This window comes from Dipodomys merriami, unplaced genomic scaffold, assembly GCF_024711535.1.
Source record: "Dipodomys merriami isolate MVZ:Mamm:240054 unplaced genomic scaffold, mDipMer1.0.p SCAF_34, whole genome shotgun sequence".
Lineage (NCBI taxonomy): Eukaryota > Metazoa > Chordata > Mammalia > Rodentia > Heteromyidae > Dipodomys > Dipodomys merriami.
In genome coordinates this window covers 12,581,829-12,600,332 of record NW_027204937.1, presented here as the reverse complement: position 1 = coordinate 12,600,332, position 18,504 = coordinate 12,581,829, and the positions used below count along the sequence as shown (strand labels likewise).

The window sequence follows — 18,504 nt, the reverse complement described above, 5'->3', positions numbered from 1 at the left end:
TGTTGATCTTGTTTATTAACTGAAGTGAGTTGAGTCTTCATTCAGAGACTTTTTTGTTCTAAGGGAAGGAATATTGCTACCCCTAGCCATTGTGCCAGTGAGCTGGCTCAGGATGCTGAGTTAGTCTGACTTCTCTACCCAGGTGTGCGGGACCCCGGAGTACATAGCACCTGAGGTGATCCTGCGTCAGGGCTATGGAAAGCCAGTGGACTGGTGGGCCATGGGCGTAATCCTGTATGAGTTTCTGGTGGGTTGCGTCCCTTTCTTTGGAGATACTCCGGAGGAACTCTTTGGGCAAGTGATCAGTGGTAGGTACCATACCCTGGGCTAATTTGGAGTCAAGAGTCCCGATCCACAAATAGGATAGATGCATACAACCTTTGAGGCTCTTAAGCTCTTGTTCTGAATTTGAATGTGTTTGGTATGCTTGCTTCTTGGAGGTATAGGGAGTGTGTGTGTGTGTGTGTGTGTGTGTGTGTGTGTGTGTGTGTGTGTGTGTGTGTGTGTGTGTGTGTGTGTGTGTGTGTGTGTGTGTGTGTGTGTGTGTGTGTGTGTGTGTGTGTGGTGTGTGTGCGCGCGCGCACATATGTACTTCATGTCCTATGTGTAGATGCATTCCTGTTTTTTTTATCTTTTTGTGTGTGGGTTTTTTTTTTTTTTTAATTCTGGGGGTGTGACTCTGCACATGGTAGGCAAGTGCTTTACTACTTAAGCCACATCTCTGGCTCTCAGTCCTTTGTTTTATATGTATTTACCCTGTGGATTTGAGTTCTTCATATGTCTAGAATATAAAGACAGGTGAACTGGAGCTTTAGGACAGGGGAAGTCACTGTTGTGCAATGCCTATTCTGGGTGAAAGAGAAAGCCATGGTCTAGGAAGTAAGAGATTTTCCTAGAAGGGGAGGAACCTATAGAATGCAAAGAATTGGGGTCCCAGGCAAGGCTGTGACTCTGGGCTTCCTTTATCCCTCCCTTCCTTTTACTATCCTGGGACCGTCTCCTAGCTCTACCCATAATTTCCACTTCTTACCCACAATGTCCTCAGATGAGATTGTGTGGCCTGAGGGTGACGATGCACTGCCCCCAGATGCCCAGGACCTCACCTCCAAACTGCTCCACCAGAACCCTCTGGAGAGACTGGGAACAGGTAAGTCCAGTCCCACTCCTCTTTCTTATGACTAGAAAAAGGAGCTGAGTCCATTCACCCTAAGATAGTCCCTCTGGATCATGTAATGCTGCTTCCAGGCCTAGTATCTCCCAAGTCTGGCATATCACTTGACTTGCTGAAACTTCTTTCCACACAGCTTATGCTCTCACTCTGCCCTTCCTACCTACAGGTGGTGCCTATGAGGTAAAGCAGCACCCATTTTTCATGGGTCTGGACTGGACAGGACTTCTTCGCCAGAAGGCTGAATTTATTCCTCAACTGGAGTCAGAGGATGATACCAGCTACTTTGACAGTAAGGCCATGGGTGGGGTATTTCTGGTGCCTGGAAATAGCTATGCATACTGGCATCGGGAGCAACTTCTCAGGGCCCTTCAGAGGTCTGATAGGGTCCCAAGGATACCACTAACAGGAGCTCTGAAAGGAACTGTTCTGTATATCTGCCCAGCCCGTTCAGAGCGATATCATCATATGGACTCAGAGGACGAAGAGGAAGTGAGTGAAGATGGCTGCCTTGAGATCCGCCAGTTCTCTTCTTGCTCTCCAAGATTTAGCAAGGTGCGACTGTGATGGCGCAGGTGGAAGGTTGGGGAAAAAGCCCTAACGAAGAACACACCCGGGGCAGGTTCAGATGGTGATGATGGTGATAGAACCATTTCCAGAAGAAGAAGAGCAGAGAGCTGGGCTGCTACATACAGCAGATGCTTCTAGAGCCGTTCTAGTCTCTGACATCAGAGATGTCCAGGGTTAGGCCAGGTCAGTCAGACTAGCTCCAGATATTCAAATGGGACAAGCCCAGATGCCTCCTCTCTAGATGGGTGTGTCAGGAACAGTCTAACCTCCTGCTGTTGATTCCTGGGGGTGCTGCTAGCAATGAAAGGAAAGGACTTATCCAAATTCTTGGGTTTCAGGTCTCAAGGATGCCTTCTGTCCCCTGAGAGGCAGGTCTGTCACCGTTCTCCCAAGCTTTCCCTTGCCCACAGGTATACAGTAGCATGGAGCGGCTCTCACTGCTTGAGGAACGTCGAACACCACCCCCAACCAAGCGCAGCCTAAGTGAGGAGAAGGAGGATCGCTCCGATGGCCTGGCAGGGCTGAAGGGCCGAGACCGGAGCTGGGTGATTGGCTCCCCTGAGATGTGAGCATGCAGGGCTCACCGGGGTGGGCAGCACAGCCATCCCTTGGTTGTTACAGATACAAAAGAAATGGAGATGCTGGGGAGGTGGCACTGATGTGGCATTCTTAAGGGCAGCCCTGAAGGAGTGTCTGAGGAGGACAGTTCCTCTGTGCCTCCAAGGAGCTTTTGGCTCTCTTACCACCCCACCTCTGGCCTTGTGTCTCACAGATTGCGAAAGCGGCTATCGATGTCTGAATCATCCCACACAGAGAGTGACTCAAGCCCTCCAATGACAGTGCGACACCGTTGCTCAGGCCTCTTAGATGTGCCTCGCTTCCCTGAGGGCCCTGAGGAAGCCAGTAGCACCCCTAGGAGGCAACAGCAGGAGGGTATATGGCTTTTGACACCCCCATCTGGAGAGGGGGCATCTGGGCCTGTCCCTGAACGGCCAGTGGAACGGCGGCTGAAGCTGGATGAGGAGCCTGTTGGCCAGAGCAGAGGTTCCAGTCCAGGTAGGAACCAATGGGTGGCCAACAGTCTGGGCTGGAAGTTATTTCAGAAAGGAAGGCCCAGTTACATTGCAGGTCTCACTGTTTACTTGGGCCCACAGCTGTGGAGATTCGAAGTCATGGGAGCCCATTGGCTGAGGGGGCCACAGCCAAAGCCATCAGTGACCTAGCTGTGCGTAGGGCCCGCCACCGGCTGCTTTCTGGGGACTCTATAGAGAAGCGTACCACTCGCCCTGTCAACAAAGTGATCAAGTCTGCCTCAGCAACAGCCCTTTCCCTCCTCATTCCTGCAGGTAAGGCCATAGGAGCTAGGATAAAACTCATAGGAAGGATATTGGGAATCTGTGGGGCAGGCCCAAGGGTCTCTATGTAGAATCCCCAACAGATACCTGTTGAAGAGCAGGTGTCTGAGAGACCTGGGTCCCTTGGTTATGCAAGTGGAGTCTCTGAAGATGTATTGTGTTGTCTGGAGTGGGAGGTAGGGGAGGGGAGAGGCAAATGGGGAGAGAGGAAAACAAACCAGAAGGTAGTATGGTATAACAAGCGCAGGCTTTGAGGCAAAATGCTAATATCTAATCTCTATCACTCAAAGCTCTTGATCTTTTAATAATGTCTATTAATAGTTTAACTAATTAATAGTGGCTAGCTCATTGCATAGTTGTGATGTTTGATTGTATATGAAGAGTTTATATAGTGCCCATACATACATATATACCATATACATACATACCATTCCCTATCACCTGTACCCCCATCTGAGGCTTGGGAAGTTCTAAGCCGATGAGGATGTGGCAGTCAGGGGCTGTGAGGAAGATATATCTTAGCTCTGGCTCTGTGTGTGACTACAGTTGTGCTGAGATGAATAGGCTGGGAGCATTGCCAGGCCAAGGTTTGTGATCCACTAAGTCCTGGTTTCTCCTCCTCCAGAACACCACACCTGTTCTCCATTGGCCAGCCCCATGTCCCCACACTCCCAGTCATCAAATCCATCATCTAGAGACTCTTCTCCAAGCAGGGACTTCTTGCCGGTCCTTGGCAGTTTGAGGCCTCCCATCATCATCCACCGAGCTGGCAAGAAGTATGGCTTTACCCTGAGAGCCATTCGTGTCTACATGGGTGACTCAGATGTCTACACTGTGCACCACATGGTGTGGGTATGTTTGGCCAGACAAAGCTGTGTGTCCTAGCTTTGTCACTCTTTCACCTTTCCCTTCCTGTAGCCCAACTGCCCATACTTCTTAAGGGGCCAAGGGCGGTGGTGAAGAAGCTCTCAATTTAATGGGCAGAACCAGCCCCTACCTTCTTTGTTAAGCTCCAGATTAAATGTTCTCTTTCTGGGACAGCATGTGGAAGATGGTGGTCCAGCCAGCGAGGCGGGGCTTCGTCAGGGTGACCTCATCACCCATGTCAACGGGGAGCCTGTACATGGGCTGGTACATACAGAGGTAGTGGAGCTGATCCTTAAGGTTAGTGCTGGAATATTGCCTGCTGTGGGGTATGGGAGGATCAGGCCTATATCTTAGCACTGAAGGCAGGTACAGGGATATGCAAAACTTGGGCATGGCACAGCAGGAGATTTTCTTCAAAAGATAGCACCTCATCTGCCAGGCCCTTCTGAGCTGCAGATAGGACTGGAGAACAATGTCTTCCCAGCACTAAACATTGTGAGCCATTAATGGGAACCATTTCTGAGCCTGTGAGAGAGAATACAGGTCTTAATCAGACATGTTGGTGCACAGGCAAAATCTGGCTACGGTGCCTCCATACCCGAGGGTAGGGGCAGGGCAAAAATACAGCCATCACCTCAGCCTAGCCTCATACTCTGCTTTGCTCTACTCCAGAGTGGAAACAAGGTGTCTATTTCAACAACTCCCCTGGAGAACACATCCATTAAAGTGGGGCCAGCTCGGAAAGGCAGCTACAAGGCCAAGATGGCCCGAAGGAGCAAGCGGAGCCGAGGCAAGGAGGGACAAGAAAGGTGAGCTGGGTTTGGTACAAAGGTCTTCTCTGAGTAACTGGGTGCTTGTAAGTGCTTTGTGTGAGTCCTGTACCTAGAGTGTGCTGTGTGCTGTGCCCCAACTCCACCTTAAACCTTAACCTCTGCATCAGGAAAAGAAGCTCCCTATTCCGGAAGATCACCAAGCAAGCCTCTCTGCTGCACACCAGCCGCAGCCTTTCTTCCCTTAACCGCTCCTTGTCATCCGGGGAGAGTGGGCCGGGCTCTCCCACGCATGGCCACAGTCTTTCTCCTCGATCTCCCACTCAGGGATACCGGGTAACCCCTGATGCTGTGCACTCAGGTATGCTGGGCCCCTTGTAGATCTGAGACCATTTTCTGGGAAGTAGAAAAGTGCCTGGGCTTTCCTCAGGTCCCACTTTCCAACTCTCCAGTAAGATCAGTAATCCTAGAAGGGACTGATGGGAAGAGTAGTTTACTTTATTGTTTCTGGTCTCTGGCCCAGTGGCGGGGTAACACAGACAGTCCTGGGACATTCCCAGACTAAGCCCTGTTTTGCCCCCTCAGTCATTTCTAACAGCTAACACGGCTCTGCCTTTGTCTGTTTGTCTCTGTCTGTCTGCCAAAAGTGGGAGGGAATTCATCACAGAGCAGCTCCCCCAGCTCCAGCGTCCCTGGCTCCCCAGCTGGCTCTGGGCACACACGGCCCAGCTCCCTCCATGGTCTGGCACCCAAGCTCCAACGCCAGTACCGCTCTCCACGGCGCAAGTCAGCAGGCAGCATCCCTCTGTCACCACTGGCCCACACCCCTTCTCCACCACCACAAGCAGCTTCACCTCAGCGATCTCCATCACCCCTGTCTGGTCATGGAGCCCAGGCCTTTCCCACAAAACTTCACTTGTCTCCTCCACTAGGCAGGCAACTGTCTCGGCCCAAGAGTGCAGAACCACCCCGCTCCCCACTACTTAAGAGGGTTCAGTCTGCTGAGAAACTGGCAGCTGCACTGGCTGCTTCTGAGAAAAAGTTAGCACCTTCTCGAAAGCATAGTCTTGACCTGCCCCACTGTGAGCTAAAGAAGGAGTTGCCACCCAGGGAGGCCAGTCCTCTGGACGTAGCTGGGACCAGGGGTGTGCTGTCTGGAAAAGCACTGCCAGGCAAGGGAGTGCTGCAGCCTGCGCCTTCACGAGCCCTAGGCACCCTTCGGCAAGACCGAGCTGAGCGACGAGAGTCACTGCAGAAGCAAGAAGCTATTCGTGAGGTAGACTCGTCAGAGGATGATACTGATGAGGAGCCTGAGAACAGCCGAGGTGGACAGGAGCCAGGATTGGCATCCTGTGCAGAAATGGGCCAGAATCCATCCCCCGGAGCAGCAGGAGAGCATGGAGAAGAGGACACCTTCTTGGCCCAGGACCTGAGGAACCAGGGTCCAATGGTCCCAGCCCTGTTGACAGGGGTCATACTGGCGCCTCCCAAAACAGAAGGTCCTGATGTCCCTCAGAGGAGGCCTGGAAACTCACAAGCCTTTGAGGAGGGCACCAGCTTATGCTTACCAGATTCCACTCTGAGTGGGTCTGGAGCTACCAGCTCTGCCCCTGCTGAAGGCTGCTGGAAGGCCCAGCACCTCCACACCCAGGCACTAACAGCACTTTGTCCCAGCTCTTCAGGACTTGTCCCCACTGCTTTCTCCACCTCTGGGAAGCAAGGCACATGGTCCTGGAAATTCCTTATTGAGGGGCCAGACAGTGCATCCCCAAGAAGAAAGACAGCAGTGACAAGTGGACAAGCCAACCCCCAGGATCTGGAAGCCACAGCCCACCCTAAGAACCTACCTTCTGGGCCAGAGAAACAGCCACAGCCACTCAGTGCACCCGGGCTGACCCATCATCCATCTTGTGATGTCCCCAGCCCAAGCTGGCTATGGGAGTCTGAATGTGCACAAGAAGAGAAATTGCTGAGCATTACCAAAGTGCCTGATGCCTCGGGTGACAGGAGGCAAGATGTTCCATGCAAAGCCTTCCCCCTCACCCAAGAAACGAGGCCCAGCCTGCTTTGGAGGGGCCAAGACCCAGGGGTCCTTCAAAAGCATCAGGACTTGGCACTGGCATCAGATGAGTTTTTAAAGCAAACATAGCAGTTTACCATTTCTTGCACTCAGACCTGTGTAATATACCCTCCTGGAAACCATCTTTTGTCTTTGCTTGTTTCTTTCTTCAGTCATCACAAACTCTAGATCCAGATCCTATGTTGCCACTGGGCAGGAATAAAGTGGTGACCAAGACAGGTGCCACCCTCAGGGAAGAGACACCTAATTTGACTTCCCTAATCAACCATGAGATATATGAGCTCAAGTATGAAGAATAGACACAGGTAGCAATTTGCTAGGTAGGGAAGAATGGAGGTTAGCGCCTTAAGGAAAAAGAATGTTCTACAAAAACACAGCATATACAGTGTACCTGGTGTGTTCAAGAAACTAAAAATCAGAGTGGTAATGGGTCTGGCAAGTTAAAACAAATGTCATTATCTAATGGTCCTTCAGGAGTTTAGACTTCATAGATATATGAAGAAACAAAAAAACATAGAGTGACTAATATTCCTTCCTTATAAATAAGGAACACTGAGATTTTTCTCCCTGGGGTAACAACCTGGCATTAGAACCTAGGTCTCTGGCTGAGAATGTGGCTTAGTGGCAGGGTGCTTGCCTCACATGCATGAAGCCCTGGGTTGGATTCTCAGTACCACATAAACAGAAAAGGCCAGAAGTAGCACTGTGGCTCTAGCCTTGAACAAAAGAAGCCTAAGGGCAGTACCCAGACCCAGAATTCAAGCCCCAGGACTTAGGTCTCTTACTTTTAGAACCAACATTCATCACCTAACTTGGACTGTCTCTTAGCCAGTAAATGAGGATGAAAGATATAAGGGAGTGAGGAGACTAACTTTGGATATATCTAATTGGAGCTGTTTGTAGAACATCCAGCAGGTAATTGGATACATGGGTCTGGAAATCTAGACTAGATAGGAGAGCCATCCATGTATCAACACACTCAGGACACTCAAACAATTGCCAGAGCCGGGAGCACAGCTCAGTGGTAGAACGATTGCCTGGCATATACAAGATGCTTGGGTCAATCCCCCACCTTACCCCCCCCCCAAAAAAAATAAAAGCAGCTGCAGCAAGAAGAAAATCAAATTCAGAGAGAGAAAGAGCTTCAAATGAAAGAAATAGTTACTTGATAAAAGGTTGGAAGATCAGGTGAGATGAAAACACAAAATTACTAATTATCTCCTTAGTGTTTGTAGTCATTGATTCCTTTCTGGGCTAATGTCAAGTAGACCCTTTCGCTGGAGACGGACATTGTTCATATGTCTCTCAATGGGTGGAACAGTAGTCTAGATCATATGCACAGTCATGCATCTGTAGGTTAGACTTAAAAAAAAAAACTTGCATTGCTTGTAGCACTAATTTTCCCATAACCCGACTTCTAGGTTAGAAGAGATGCTACATCTGGAGAATGGGACGTAAGTACCTATGAACCACCGGTAGAGTGGTTCTTGAACCTTTGTCATCTTGGACTGAGAATGCAGTGGCCACCAGAGGGCGTGTGTTGCCCATGGTAGCAGAGCCCATCTATGGGAACAGTTGATCCTGCAGTCTTCCAGTACTCTTTATTTCACTTCCTCCTTCCTTCAGTTATTCATTAACAGCAGACTTTGGCTTCAGGCACTGGATGCTTTAAAGACAAGCTGTTTCCTTGAGGATCTTGGTGGGGGGAGCAGGGAGGGAGGACAGAGGGGAGGAAGGTTGACTAATAGTTTGAGTGTCCTATGTGTAATAGCAGGATCTAGGCAAAAGAAAATACCATGGTAAAGAGGATCTGCAAGCACTATGTAAAGTAGGAACAGGAAGGAGCACAGAGATGCCAAGCATCCTGTAATGCAGATGCACAGGGCACCTTCCCCAAGTACCACAACTGCTCCTTTTGGGGAACACTGCTGTATTGTTTCTGAAAGGCAACTTTAGGGAAGTGATATCAGGCTTATATTTTAGAAGGATCACTCTGCATGATGTGGAAAGGCTAGAGTGGAGACACAGGCTAGAGAGAATAATACAGGAACCAGTCAAGAGTGGAGAGAATGAGGGAAAGGAAGCTGAATACAGAGTTGGGAGCCATCAGGAAATAGATTGGGATTGGAATTAAAGCAATAAAAGGACTGCCAAGAATGAGAATGAGGAAAAAGGCCAAAGACACTGGAATTAATGGACAGAGCCAATAAAAAGAGGGGAAATGAGACCCTCAGGAAGAAGACAGACCATTTTAAGAATTTTGTACCTTAGCCAGTTACTATGATGCACACCTGTAGTCCCAGCTACTTAGGAGACCAAGGCAGGAGGCTCACTTGAGCCCAGGTGTTCAGGGTCAGCCTAGGCAACACAGCCTAAGTAAGTCCTTTTTTTTTGGGGGGGGGGGAGTGTGCTGGTCTGGGGCTTCAACTCAGGTCCTAGGTGCAGCACGTCCCTGAGCTTTTCCTCCCAAGGCTTTCATTCTACCACTTGAACCACAACTCTACATCTGGCTTTTTGCTTGTTAATTGGAAATAAGAGTCCCATGAACTTTCTGCCTAGACTGATTTTGAACCATCATCTCAGCGTCTTTGTTTTGTTTTTTGTTTTGTTTGTTGGTGGTGGTGGGGCTTGAACTCTGGGCCTGGGCGCTGTCCCTCAGCTCTTCAGCTCAAGGCTAGTGCCCTACCACTTGAGCCACAGCACCACTTCCGATTTTCTGGTGGTTTATTGGAGCTGAGTCTCACGGACTTTCCTGCCTGAACCTCGATCCTCACATCTCAGCCTCTTGAGTAGCTAGGATTACAGGCATGAGCCACTGGTACTCAGTTCTCAGCCTTCTTAGTAGGTAGGATTACAAGTGTGAGCCACTGGCACTCAGCTAAAACCTTTTCTCTTTAAAAAGAAAGGAAAGGAAATTGACTTACCCGTGGAGCAATTGAAAGTTAATGTTTAACACAGGTCTGGGTTTGTATCTTGAAAAGGTAACTGGTTGCTATAATAGATAGAATAGAATAGATTTGGAGGAGGGCAGAATTAGACATGGTCGTAAAGCTGCAAAATTAGGGAAAAGGTATTTTAATTGATATTTGGAAGGTAAAATTAATAGGGGTTAGTGAATGGTTTAAGTATTAAGGATGATGACTACATTTCTGACTTACATAACTAGTGAATTCTATTTCCATTCAGAAAAATATAAAATAGAGAAGAACCAGAGCCAGATAAGTGGCCCTGCATTCAGAGATAGATTCAATGTGCTGAATATGAGATATTTTACAATAAACATTTAGGCAAAAAAAAGTAATAGAGGGCTGGGAAGTTGGCTCAGTGGTAAAGCGCTTGCCTTGCATGCCTGAGGCCCTGGGTTCGATTCCTCAGCACCACATAAGCAAAAAGAAAAAAGCCGGAAGGGGTGCTGTGGCTCAAGTGGTAGAGCGCTAGCCTTGAGCTGAAGAGCTGAGGGACAGCGCCCAGGCCCAGAGTTCAGGCCCCACGACCAGACCCCAAAAAAAAAAAAAAAAAAAAGTAATAGAAATAGGTGATAGCCGGGCGCTGGTGGCTCACGCCTGTAATCCTAGCTACTCAGGAGGCTGAGATCTGAGGATCACGGTTCAAAGCCAGCCCGGGCAGGAGAGACCGTGAGACTCCTATCTCCAATAAACCACCAGAAAACCGGAAGTGGCGCTGTAGCTCAAGTGGTAGAGCGCTCGCCTTGAGCTGAAGAGCTGACAGCTCCCAGGCCCAGAGTTCAAGCCCCACGACCGACAAAAAAAAAAAAAAAAGAAATAGGTGATTGGCCTAGAAATGATAGGTGGATTCAAAGATAAGGATAAAACTGTCAGGTAAAAATGTCTAAATGATAAGGCTCCTGGATAAGTCCAAAAGACATCAACAGAACAGAGATGGTAGAAAATTAGGTGAATGAGGTATAATGGAACAGTTCCATGGAGAGTATGGTCAACAGCTGATTACTGAAGCAAGTGGTTCGAGGTAATGATGGCATTTGTACTAAATAAAATGCTTCGGGTCAGGAAATATGTAGACCACTGTTTCAAAAGGCTTAGTTGTGAAGAGGGGACAAGAGTGGAGGAAGTGTATGGGAATAAGTAAAAATTGGGGAGGTACAGTGAGGACAACCAGCCAGGATGATAAGACACATTGATCTAAAATTCCAGCAGTTAGGAGACTGAGTTCAAGGCCAGCCTGAGCTATAGCATAAGACCCTTAAAAAAAAAAAAAAAATGGTGCTAGCTGAGCAATTGTGAGGCTCCGAGTTCAAACTCCAGTAATTAATAAGAAAATAGAAGATAGCAACCATGTTTAAATGCCAATGGTCATGATCCAGTTGATATGAAATGAGAAAAAAATCATAATTGAGATGCTGAGAAACTGAAGAGCAAAGAATCCAAAATACATTTAGAAGAACTGGCTTTAGCTGGAGAGAGCAAGTGGGAAGGAGAGGAGTTATGAGGATATTGGCAAGTTTTAGGGTCAACTATAACCATGGTTGGAAGTTGATAGTCCACTATGTATTTACTCTGAAATGAAGTATGCAGTGCCTGTGGGCAACAGATATGTCTGTGGAGATGTCAAGCCATCCAGTGGCATTCAAAAACACACGACAGGAGAAAAGAATTCTGAGTATCCCAAGCACAGAAGTAAGAGTATCTTGGGGTTAAGTGACATCATCTACAGTTTTGCGGGTGCTTGAGTAGCTAATGTATAGTGGAGGAAAATAGGCATTATTTAGACTAATAGGCCATTTCCTTGCCCAATGAGAGTTTTGTAATTGAGTATAAGTGGGCAAAGTCTGAGAGATACAAGAGGTACAATGTTCTGCCAAGGTGGTTGTCATGTTTGCTGTTTATGTTGTCAACACATAGCAACCTCAACAATGTGCCTTGAAGAAATGTGACAGCAGGAAAGACTGCAAGCCCATTTCCTGCCTCCAGGATAGAAAATGGATACACTTTTATTTCCAGGCAGAAATAATGTCATGAGAACCAATAAACTTTATTAGGAGGTGACAAAGTGGCTGTCAGATTTAGTTTTCTCAATACCTGAGTTTCTCTTGGGGATGGATAGGATTCATATCATGTCCGTTAGATTTTATCTCCCCTTCATGGGAGGAGGAGGGCTTCCAGTGTGGCTCCAGTTCAGTCCTAAGAGACTTACTGTTCTCTTGGTGTTCACTGGAAAGGTCTAAGAGATCAATGCCCAGTTTCCTTACCTTGCTTCCTCCTTACCCTGTCCAAAGCCCAGCCCTCCATACCATGAAAACAAAGGTTTTATTGCAATGTTTTTATTGCATTACTGGAGCAAGTTGGCCAGACTATCCCCTCTTGGGGAAGGTAAAAACAGAAAAGTATCTCCCTTACCTTCCCTCCACCCTTCCCCACAACTGCACAGCAATGTCTGAACACGTCTGGTGACAATAACAATTTGCAAAATTGGTCTAGGAACTACATTATGAATTGTCCCAACACAAGACGTACAGGTGACTTCCTTGTGAATCAGATTTTTACATAAACTACAGAATTTTTTTTGACTACATCAAAGACAACAGAATAGGTTTTTCACAAGTAACAACAGGGCACCAAAGTCACATGCTGGAATTTGTAAGGAAACAATGTTGGTTGTAACAAGTGGCTGGAGCTAACTTTAGCAAGGCTGAGCAGTTGGCAGCAGAGGACCCAAACAGGTCCTCATATAGACTGTCTGGTTTCTAGGACTATTGAAACCTCACAGAGACCCACTCTGGGTCTTAACTGTCAGCAGAGATCATCCTAGTAACCAGGAGTTGCCCAGATGCATTTCTTGGCTCAAGAGAATACATGGAGCAAGAAGAGACCCAAGGAAGACACCACATTGGTTCTCAAAAGCTTCCAGAAATGAGGTCTAAAGTAAATGAGGGGTCCCACCAAGTCTTGGAGAGGTATTAGGAGTCCCTATTTTAAAGCCTTGGCCCAGATAAGGAGGACACAGGATACCTAGCCAAGGCCAAGGTTTGACATCTACAGCTAGGTGCAAATGGCATTGTTTTATGATGAGTGCTCCACTTGGAAAAGATGGGCCTAGGCTTTGTGTGTCTTCCAAGCTGCTTTCATGTTTGTGGCAGACTCATCTAGCCAAGAGAATCAATTCCTCTAGTTGGACCTATCTCTTGACCCTCTGCTTCTGTGAGGCACAATTAAGATGTCAGGAGATAGTCCCAGAACCCAAATTATGGGATAGGACACAACTAGACTCATGAAGGAGGCTCGGACCTAACAAGGGAGCAGTATACCGTCCCTCCACACACTCCAAATGCAGTGGTTAGTTGACTGGTGCATGGACAGTGTACATCTCTGAGCACTGATTCAGGAACAAGTAAATTATGTGGAAACTGATCAGAAAATATATCAAATGATCTCTAATCTTAGAGACCACAAGGCAAAAGGAAAGAAAATAAATATAAAACTGAAAACCAGTCCTTCTCCACAAGCTAGCCCATGTATAGGCTAAATGGTACTTGTTTGCTCCCTCTACACCCTCCTTGTCTGACACTTGTTCAACACTACAGGTGTTTATCATATTCCATTTTGGCTTACTTTTAAAAAAAAGACTCAGGACTCAATAAAAAATTTTAGTACCAGATAGAAGGGATGCAAAGCTACCTCTGTACCCAGCAGCAATCAGCCTAACAACTCAGTAAAACGCTGAGCAAAGCTTCAATCTAGCAGCTTGGGGAAAGCATGTTCTGGCTATCATTAAGGGCTTAAATCACCAACACAGCAGGGGAGGGGGCTCATTTGTCTCTTCTCACCCAATTAAACCAGTGTAACAAAAGCCAAAGACGCTTTTTCTTCCTATCCTGGATAGGAAGTAACTTGGGAAATTTTGTTTTTTTATTTAATCAATGTCCATGTCTACATCATGGTCCATTCTAGACACTTTCACTGAAGTAAGCATTCAGGGAAAGTACTGTTTTTCTTTTATCCCCCAAACTAGTTTTCCTAGCTATAAACTTTATGAACCAAGACCCAGATACTGGCTGCTCCTCTAGCTCAGCTAGGATGCCTGACTGCACATCTCTGGGCTCAAACAGCTGAGTCACACTCAGCCTATTATAGTTCCAGGATTGGCTTGGAGGCAAGCTGGACTATTTGTCAAATGAGTGTTGACTGATGACTGTGGAGCATAATGAAGGCAGGAGTAGATGGCCTTCCCTCCACTTCATTTGCCTGGCTTCACTCAGCTAGAAGGTTCAAACTACATGGGGCAGAAGATTCCTGGCATAAAATCACAGCCACTGAAGCATGAGGGCAGGCTGCACATTGCTTTAATGGCAGGCTCAAAAAAAAAGAAAAGGTAGAGAAAAGCTTCCAGATGATTTCTATTAACAATCTGAACTCCAAGCCATGTTTTCTCCCTGCAAAAGCTTCAGAAACCACTGTATGGAAGCATGTTATAATGTGGTATGACCCTCACCCTGGACACCAGGGGCCCTGAATCTGATTTCTTAGGCCTCTGACCACAATCTGATTCCCTCCTTAGCCACTTAAGGACTCCCTTAACACTATCCAGCAAAAAAAAAAGGGGGGGGGAGATGAAGGAAAAGCAAACCATATATCATGTTTTTGTAGGGCCCTTTAAACTTGGGGAAGCACATATAACAATGTTGTTCTATCATTATTTGGTATATCAAGCCATCTAAAAGCACTGGATTGCACCTTTTCTTTTCTCATACAAACAAGTTACAAAAGTTTCAAACATCATTCTTTAGGCTAAGGAAACACCACGAAAGCACCAACTTCATTGTATGATTCAAATCTCACTATCCCCACAAAAACAATGCTATTCCTCATGTCTGAGAAACGGGCAGGGCAAAAGGAAATACATCGACCAATTTGTTTGCAAAAAACTCACATCTAGTTTTCTTATTTTCAAATTTGGGTACAAAAATGTGCATTCAGCTACTCATGTCACCTTCTCCCTCGTTGTGAAACAAACATAATTTTACTGGTTTCTGAAAACGATGTTTCTTAAGAGAGTACGCTGAAGCCTAAATTATGTTGGTAAGTAAAACCACCCACTGAAGGGTTTTTTTGTACCCTCTTGCCTTAGATTCTTTCATGAAACCCCAAGCCTCCCTATTTTCCTTTGGTTGTTTTTTTTTTTTGTCCCCCCCCCAAAAAACAACTCCCATTCTACCACAGAAGAAAAAAAAAAAGTGTTTACTTTTGGAATGAAGAGATTATAGGAGCAAAACAATTCCCAACAGAGCCAAGCCCCTGTTACATTCTCAGAGCTGAAGACCAAAAGAGAATATGGACTCTTCAGAGGCTTCCAAATGTAACTCCCACCCTGCCTCCATGGAGCCTAGTGTGTTCTGTGGAGGGTGCCTGGTAAACAAAAACAAAAACCCCAACAAAACAAACTTCCCAAAAACAACATCTGCTTACTTTTTCAGTGCAGCAGTACAGCTGAGTCCCAGAAACCCCAGGCCCCTTTATTTATTCCCCCATCCCGGCCGGCTACTGGTCGGCCTCTCCACTTCACATTCACAGAATCACTTCTTGTGCAAAACAAGCAGTCTACGTAGAAAGAATGCCCTCATCATAGTCTAATAAAAACTGTAGAAAAAAATGCTGGAGAGCCAACTCTTCCCACTCCCTCTTTATCTGCAGAGTGAAGGCATCTGTGCATGGACAGGGTAGGCAAGCCTGACATTGAGGGAGTCGTTGTGCTGAACCAGGGATGTCTGCTGGTAGTGGAGCACCAGCTCCTTCAGAGAGCTGTACAGGTTGTAGGGCTCTGCGAAGCCATATCCTCGTGCCGTACTGTAGATCACACAGTGCTTCACCTCCCCATCGGCACTGCAAAGATACACAACAGGAAAAATGCTAAAGGAGATATAATAGCTATTAAATGGTCACTATTCTACCCAGCCACTGGTGGCCCAAACCTATAATTCTAGCTACTCAGGAGGCTGCGATCTGAGGATCACGGTTCAAAGCCAGTCCAGATGCGAAAGTCAATGAGACTCTTCTCTCCAGTTAACCACCCCAAAACCAGAAGTGGAGCTGTGGCTCAAAGTGGTAGAGCACTAGCCTTGAGCAAAAAAACTCAGGGACAGCACCCAGGCCCTGAGTTCAAGCCCAAGGACAAAAAAAAGTCATTAGTCAGACAAAGCTTGTGAAACTGTGTTGCTTTCAATCACCTTAGAGATTGGGCCACAGATACAAATACATGAAAACCATCATGAATGTTGACCCTTTTTTTTTTTTTTGTCGGTCATGGGGCTTGAACTCTGGGCGGGGCGCTGTCCCTCAGCTCTTCAGCTCAAGGCTAGGGCTCTACCACTTGAGCCACAGCACCACTTCTGGCCTTTTCTGTTTATGTGGTGCTAAGGAAATGAACCCAGGGTCTCATGCATGGGAAGCAAGCACTCTACCACTGTGCTACCTTCCTAGCCTGAATGTAGACCTTATTTCTTAATTCTCCATTTCATTCATACATTTATATGAATGGAATTCTAAGGCCCCAAAATGCAGCCTAGGCCTCCAAAATTAATGATTCGATTTCATGTGTTCAGAAAACCAATGGGGGAATGAAATAAGGAGACTGGGTCTATGCTTCGCCTAGATAATTGGCTCTTGATTTCCTCTGTTTCCCTAGGTGGTTTGCTTTTCTATTAGGTTTAAGTGGCCTCATCTGGTTTGCTTTGCTTATGTATAAACCTTTTGTTGGATTTGATTCCACTCACCTTGTGTGGTTTTGGCCTATATAAGCTTTGTGCTAGCCACAAAGGGCTGCTGGTCATTGAGACATGGTCTACCAGCAGTCCTCCCACCTCCAATAAAGACTCATACTTGGGCCTCTTCCATGATGGCTTCTCTGTTTGTCTCCATTGAGTTTCCTTATAACACACGTGTGTGTGTGTGTGTGTGTGTGTGTGTGTGTGTGTGTGTGTGTGTGTGTGTGTGTATGTGTGTGTGTGTGTTTATCCTTTCGTTGTTACCTCCTCAAATTCTTGATTACTATAGCTTAAGTAAATTTTTGAATCAAAATTTGTTTCTATTTTTTTCAAGACTGTTTTGGCTATTCTGGATCACTTCCATTTTCATATCAATCATAGGAGCATCTGGTCAATTTCGGCAAATTCACCTGAGATACTGATAGGATTATGCTGAATATGTAGATCACTTTAGAAAAAGTGATCTACCTTTTTTAGTAAAATCTTTTTTTTTTTTTTGGGTCGGTCCTGGGGCTTGAACTCTGGGCCTGAACATTGTCCCTCAGGCTCTACAGCTCAAGGCTAGCACTCTACCACTTAAGCCACAGTGCCACTTCCAGTTTTCTAGTGGTTTTATTATTGGAAATAAGAGTTTCACGGACTTTCCTGCTCAGGCTGGCTTTGAACCTTGATCCTCAGATCTCAGCCTCCTGAGTAGCTAGGATTACAGACATGAGCCACTGGCACCCGCCTTTTAGTAAAATCTTTAAAGGTATTTTATAGGCTCTACTGGACAACTCATACTTTATTCCTAGGAATTTCATCATTTTGATGGCATTTATTTTTGGATTAGTCATTGCTAGTATATAGAAATGTATCTTTATGGGCTGGGAAGGTGGCTCAGTGGTAGAGCGCTTGCCTCACATTCATGAGGCCCTGGGTTCAATTCCTTAGCACCACGTAAGAAGAAAAGGCCAGAAATGGCAATGTGGCGCTAGTGGTATAGCGTTCATCTTGAGTTGAAGAGCTCAGGGACAGCGCCTAGGTCCAGAGTTCAGGCCCCATGACCAGCCAAAGAAAAAAGAAAAAATAAATATATCTTTGTGTCATGTTACTTGCAACCTTGAACCCATTTTTTTACTTCTTACTTTCCAATCTTGATAGCTTTTTTTTCTTTTTCTTGCCTAATTTCTCCAGTTAGACTTCCTTCATAATGATGAATAGCAGTGGTTATTTGGAGTACACATCTTGTTCCTCTTTCTGATCAAGGGAAAGGCAATCAGTCTTACATTACTACCCATAATACTAGCTGTAGGTTTTTCACTGGTACCTTTTATTAGGTAGCAGAAATTCTTTCCTGTTCCAAGTTTCTTTTGTATGTTTTCTTTTTTGTGCATTACTGGAGTTGGAACTCAGTACTGGCGTTTGCGCTTGCTTGGGAAGTGAGTGCTCTATCACTTGAGCCATAATCCCATTTTTTTTTTTTTTTGCTTGTTACTTTTCCATCAGAGTCTCATTTTTTGCCTACCCTGCCTGGACCACAATCCTACTTATTTTCCCTTGGTGCTGAGATGATAGGCATGACCCACTGCACCCAGCTCTTTATTGGCTGAGATGGGGAAGTTTCATGAATATTTTTTTGCCTGGGCTGGCCTGGAACCACAAGCCTCCTCATCTCAACCTTCTGAATATCTAGGATTATAGGTGTGAACCACAGTGATTAACTCCAAAATTCTTCTTAAAAACGACTTATTCAGACTCTCACTTCAGCAAATGTTCAAAGTATAATGTGAGATCACTATAGACAGGTTTTGTATGGACAGAGTAGCTAGCAAACAGGAAATATTTGTGATGCCAGCCCCTCTTTTGTCTCCAACCATCCTCATTCTAATGAAGTGTGACTGCAGTTAGTGGTTGTTTTCATAGGCATTGCTATAGACTTGAGTCTAGTCAAGCCCTCCCTCCCTCCCTCCCTCTCT

General features: G+C 46.3%; 2 protein-coding genes across 9 annotated transcripts in view; one reads left to right on the top strand and one right to left on the bottom strand.

Moving 5' to 3' along the window:
• Window positions 1-6,932, top strand: part of Mast2 (microtubule associated serine/threonine kinase 2) — a 125,501-nt gene extending 118,569 nt beyond the window's left edge. For all 3 annotated transcript variants that reach the window (XM_069987344.1, XM_069987342.1, XM_069987345.1), the window contains 12 exons: window positions 143-308; window positions 1,046-1,147; window positions 1,338-1,460; window positions 1,614-1,723; window positions 2,149-2,303; window positions 2,511-2,794; window positions 2,893-3,084; window positions 3,719-3,945; window positions 4,135-4,257; window positions 4,633-4,769; window positions 4,901-5,091; window positions 5,378-6,932. In XM_069987344.1, coding sequence (XP_069843445.1) covers window positions 143-308; window positions 1,046-1,147; window positions 1,338-1,460; window positions 1,614-1,723; window positions 2,149-2,303; window positions 2,511-2,794; window positions 2,893-3,084; window positions 3,719-3,945; window positions 4,135-4,257; window positions 4,633-4,769; window positions 4,901-5,091; window positions 5,378-6,879 — 3,312 coding nt within the window. In that variant the 3' untranslated portion in view covers window positions 6,880-6,932. The remainder of the gene's footprint in view (window positions 1-142; window positions 309-1,045; window positions 1,148-1,337; window positions 1,461-1,613; window positions 1,724-2,148; window positions 2,304-2,510; window positions 2,795-2,892; window positions 3,085-3,718; window positions 3,946-4,134; window positions 4,258-4,632; window positions 4,770-4,900; window positions 5,092-5,377) is intronic.
• A 5,161-nt stretch (window positions 6,933-12,093) lies between these two features.
• Window positions 12,094-18,504, bottom strand: part of Pik3r3 (phosphoinositide-3-kinase regulatory subunit 3) — a 102,963-nt gene continuing 96,552 nt past the window's right edge. For all 6 annotated transcript variants that reach the window (XM_069987339.1, XM_069987340.1, XM_069987336.1 and 3 more), the window contains one exon: window positions 12,094-15,665. In XM_069987339.1, coding sequence (XP_069843440.1) covers window positions 15,467-15,665 — 199 coding nt within the window. In that variant the 3' untranslated portion in view covers window positions 12,094-15,466. The remainder of the gene's footprint in view (window positions 15,666-18,504) is intronic.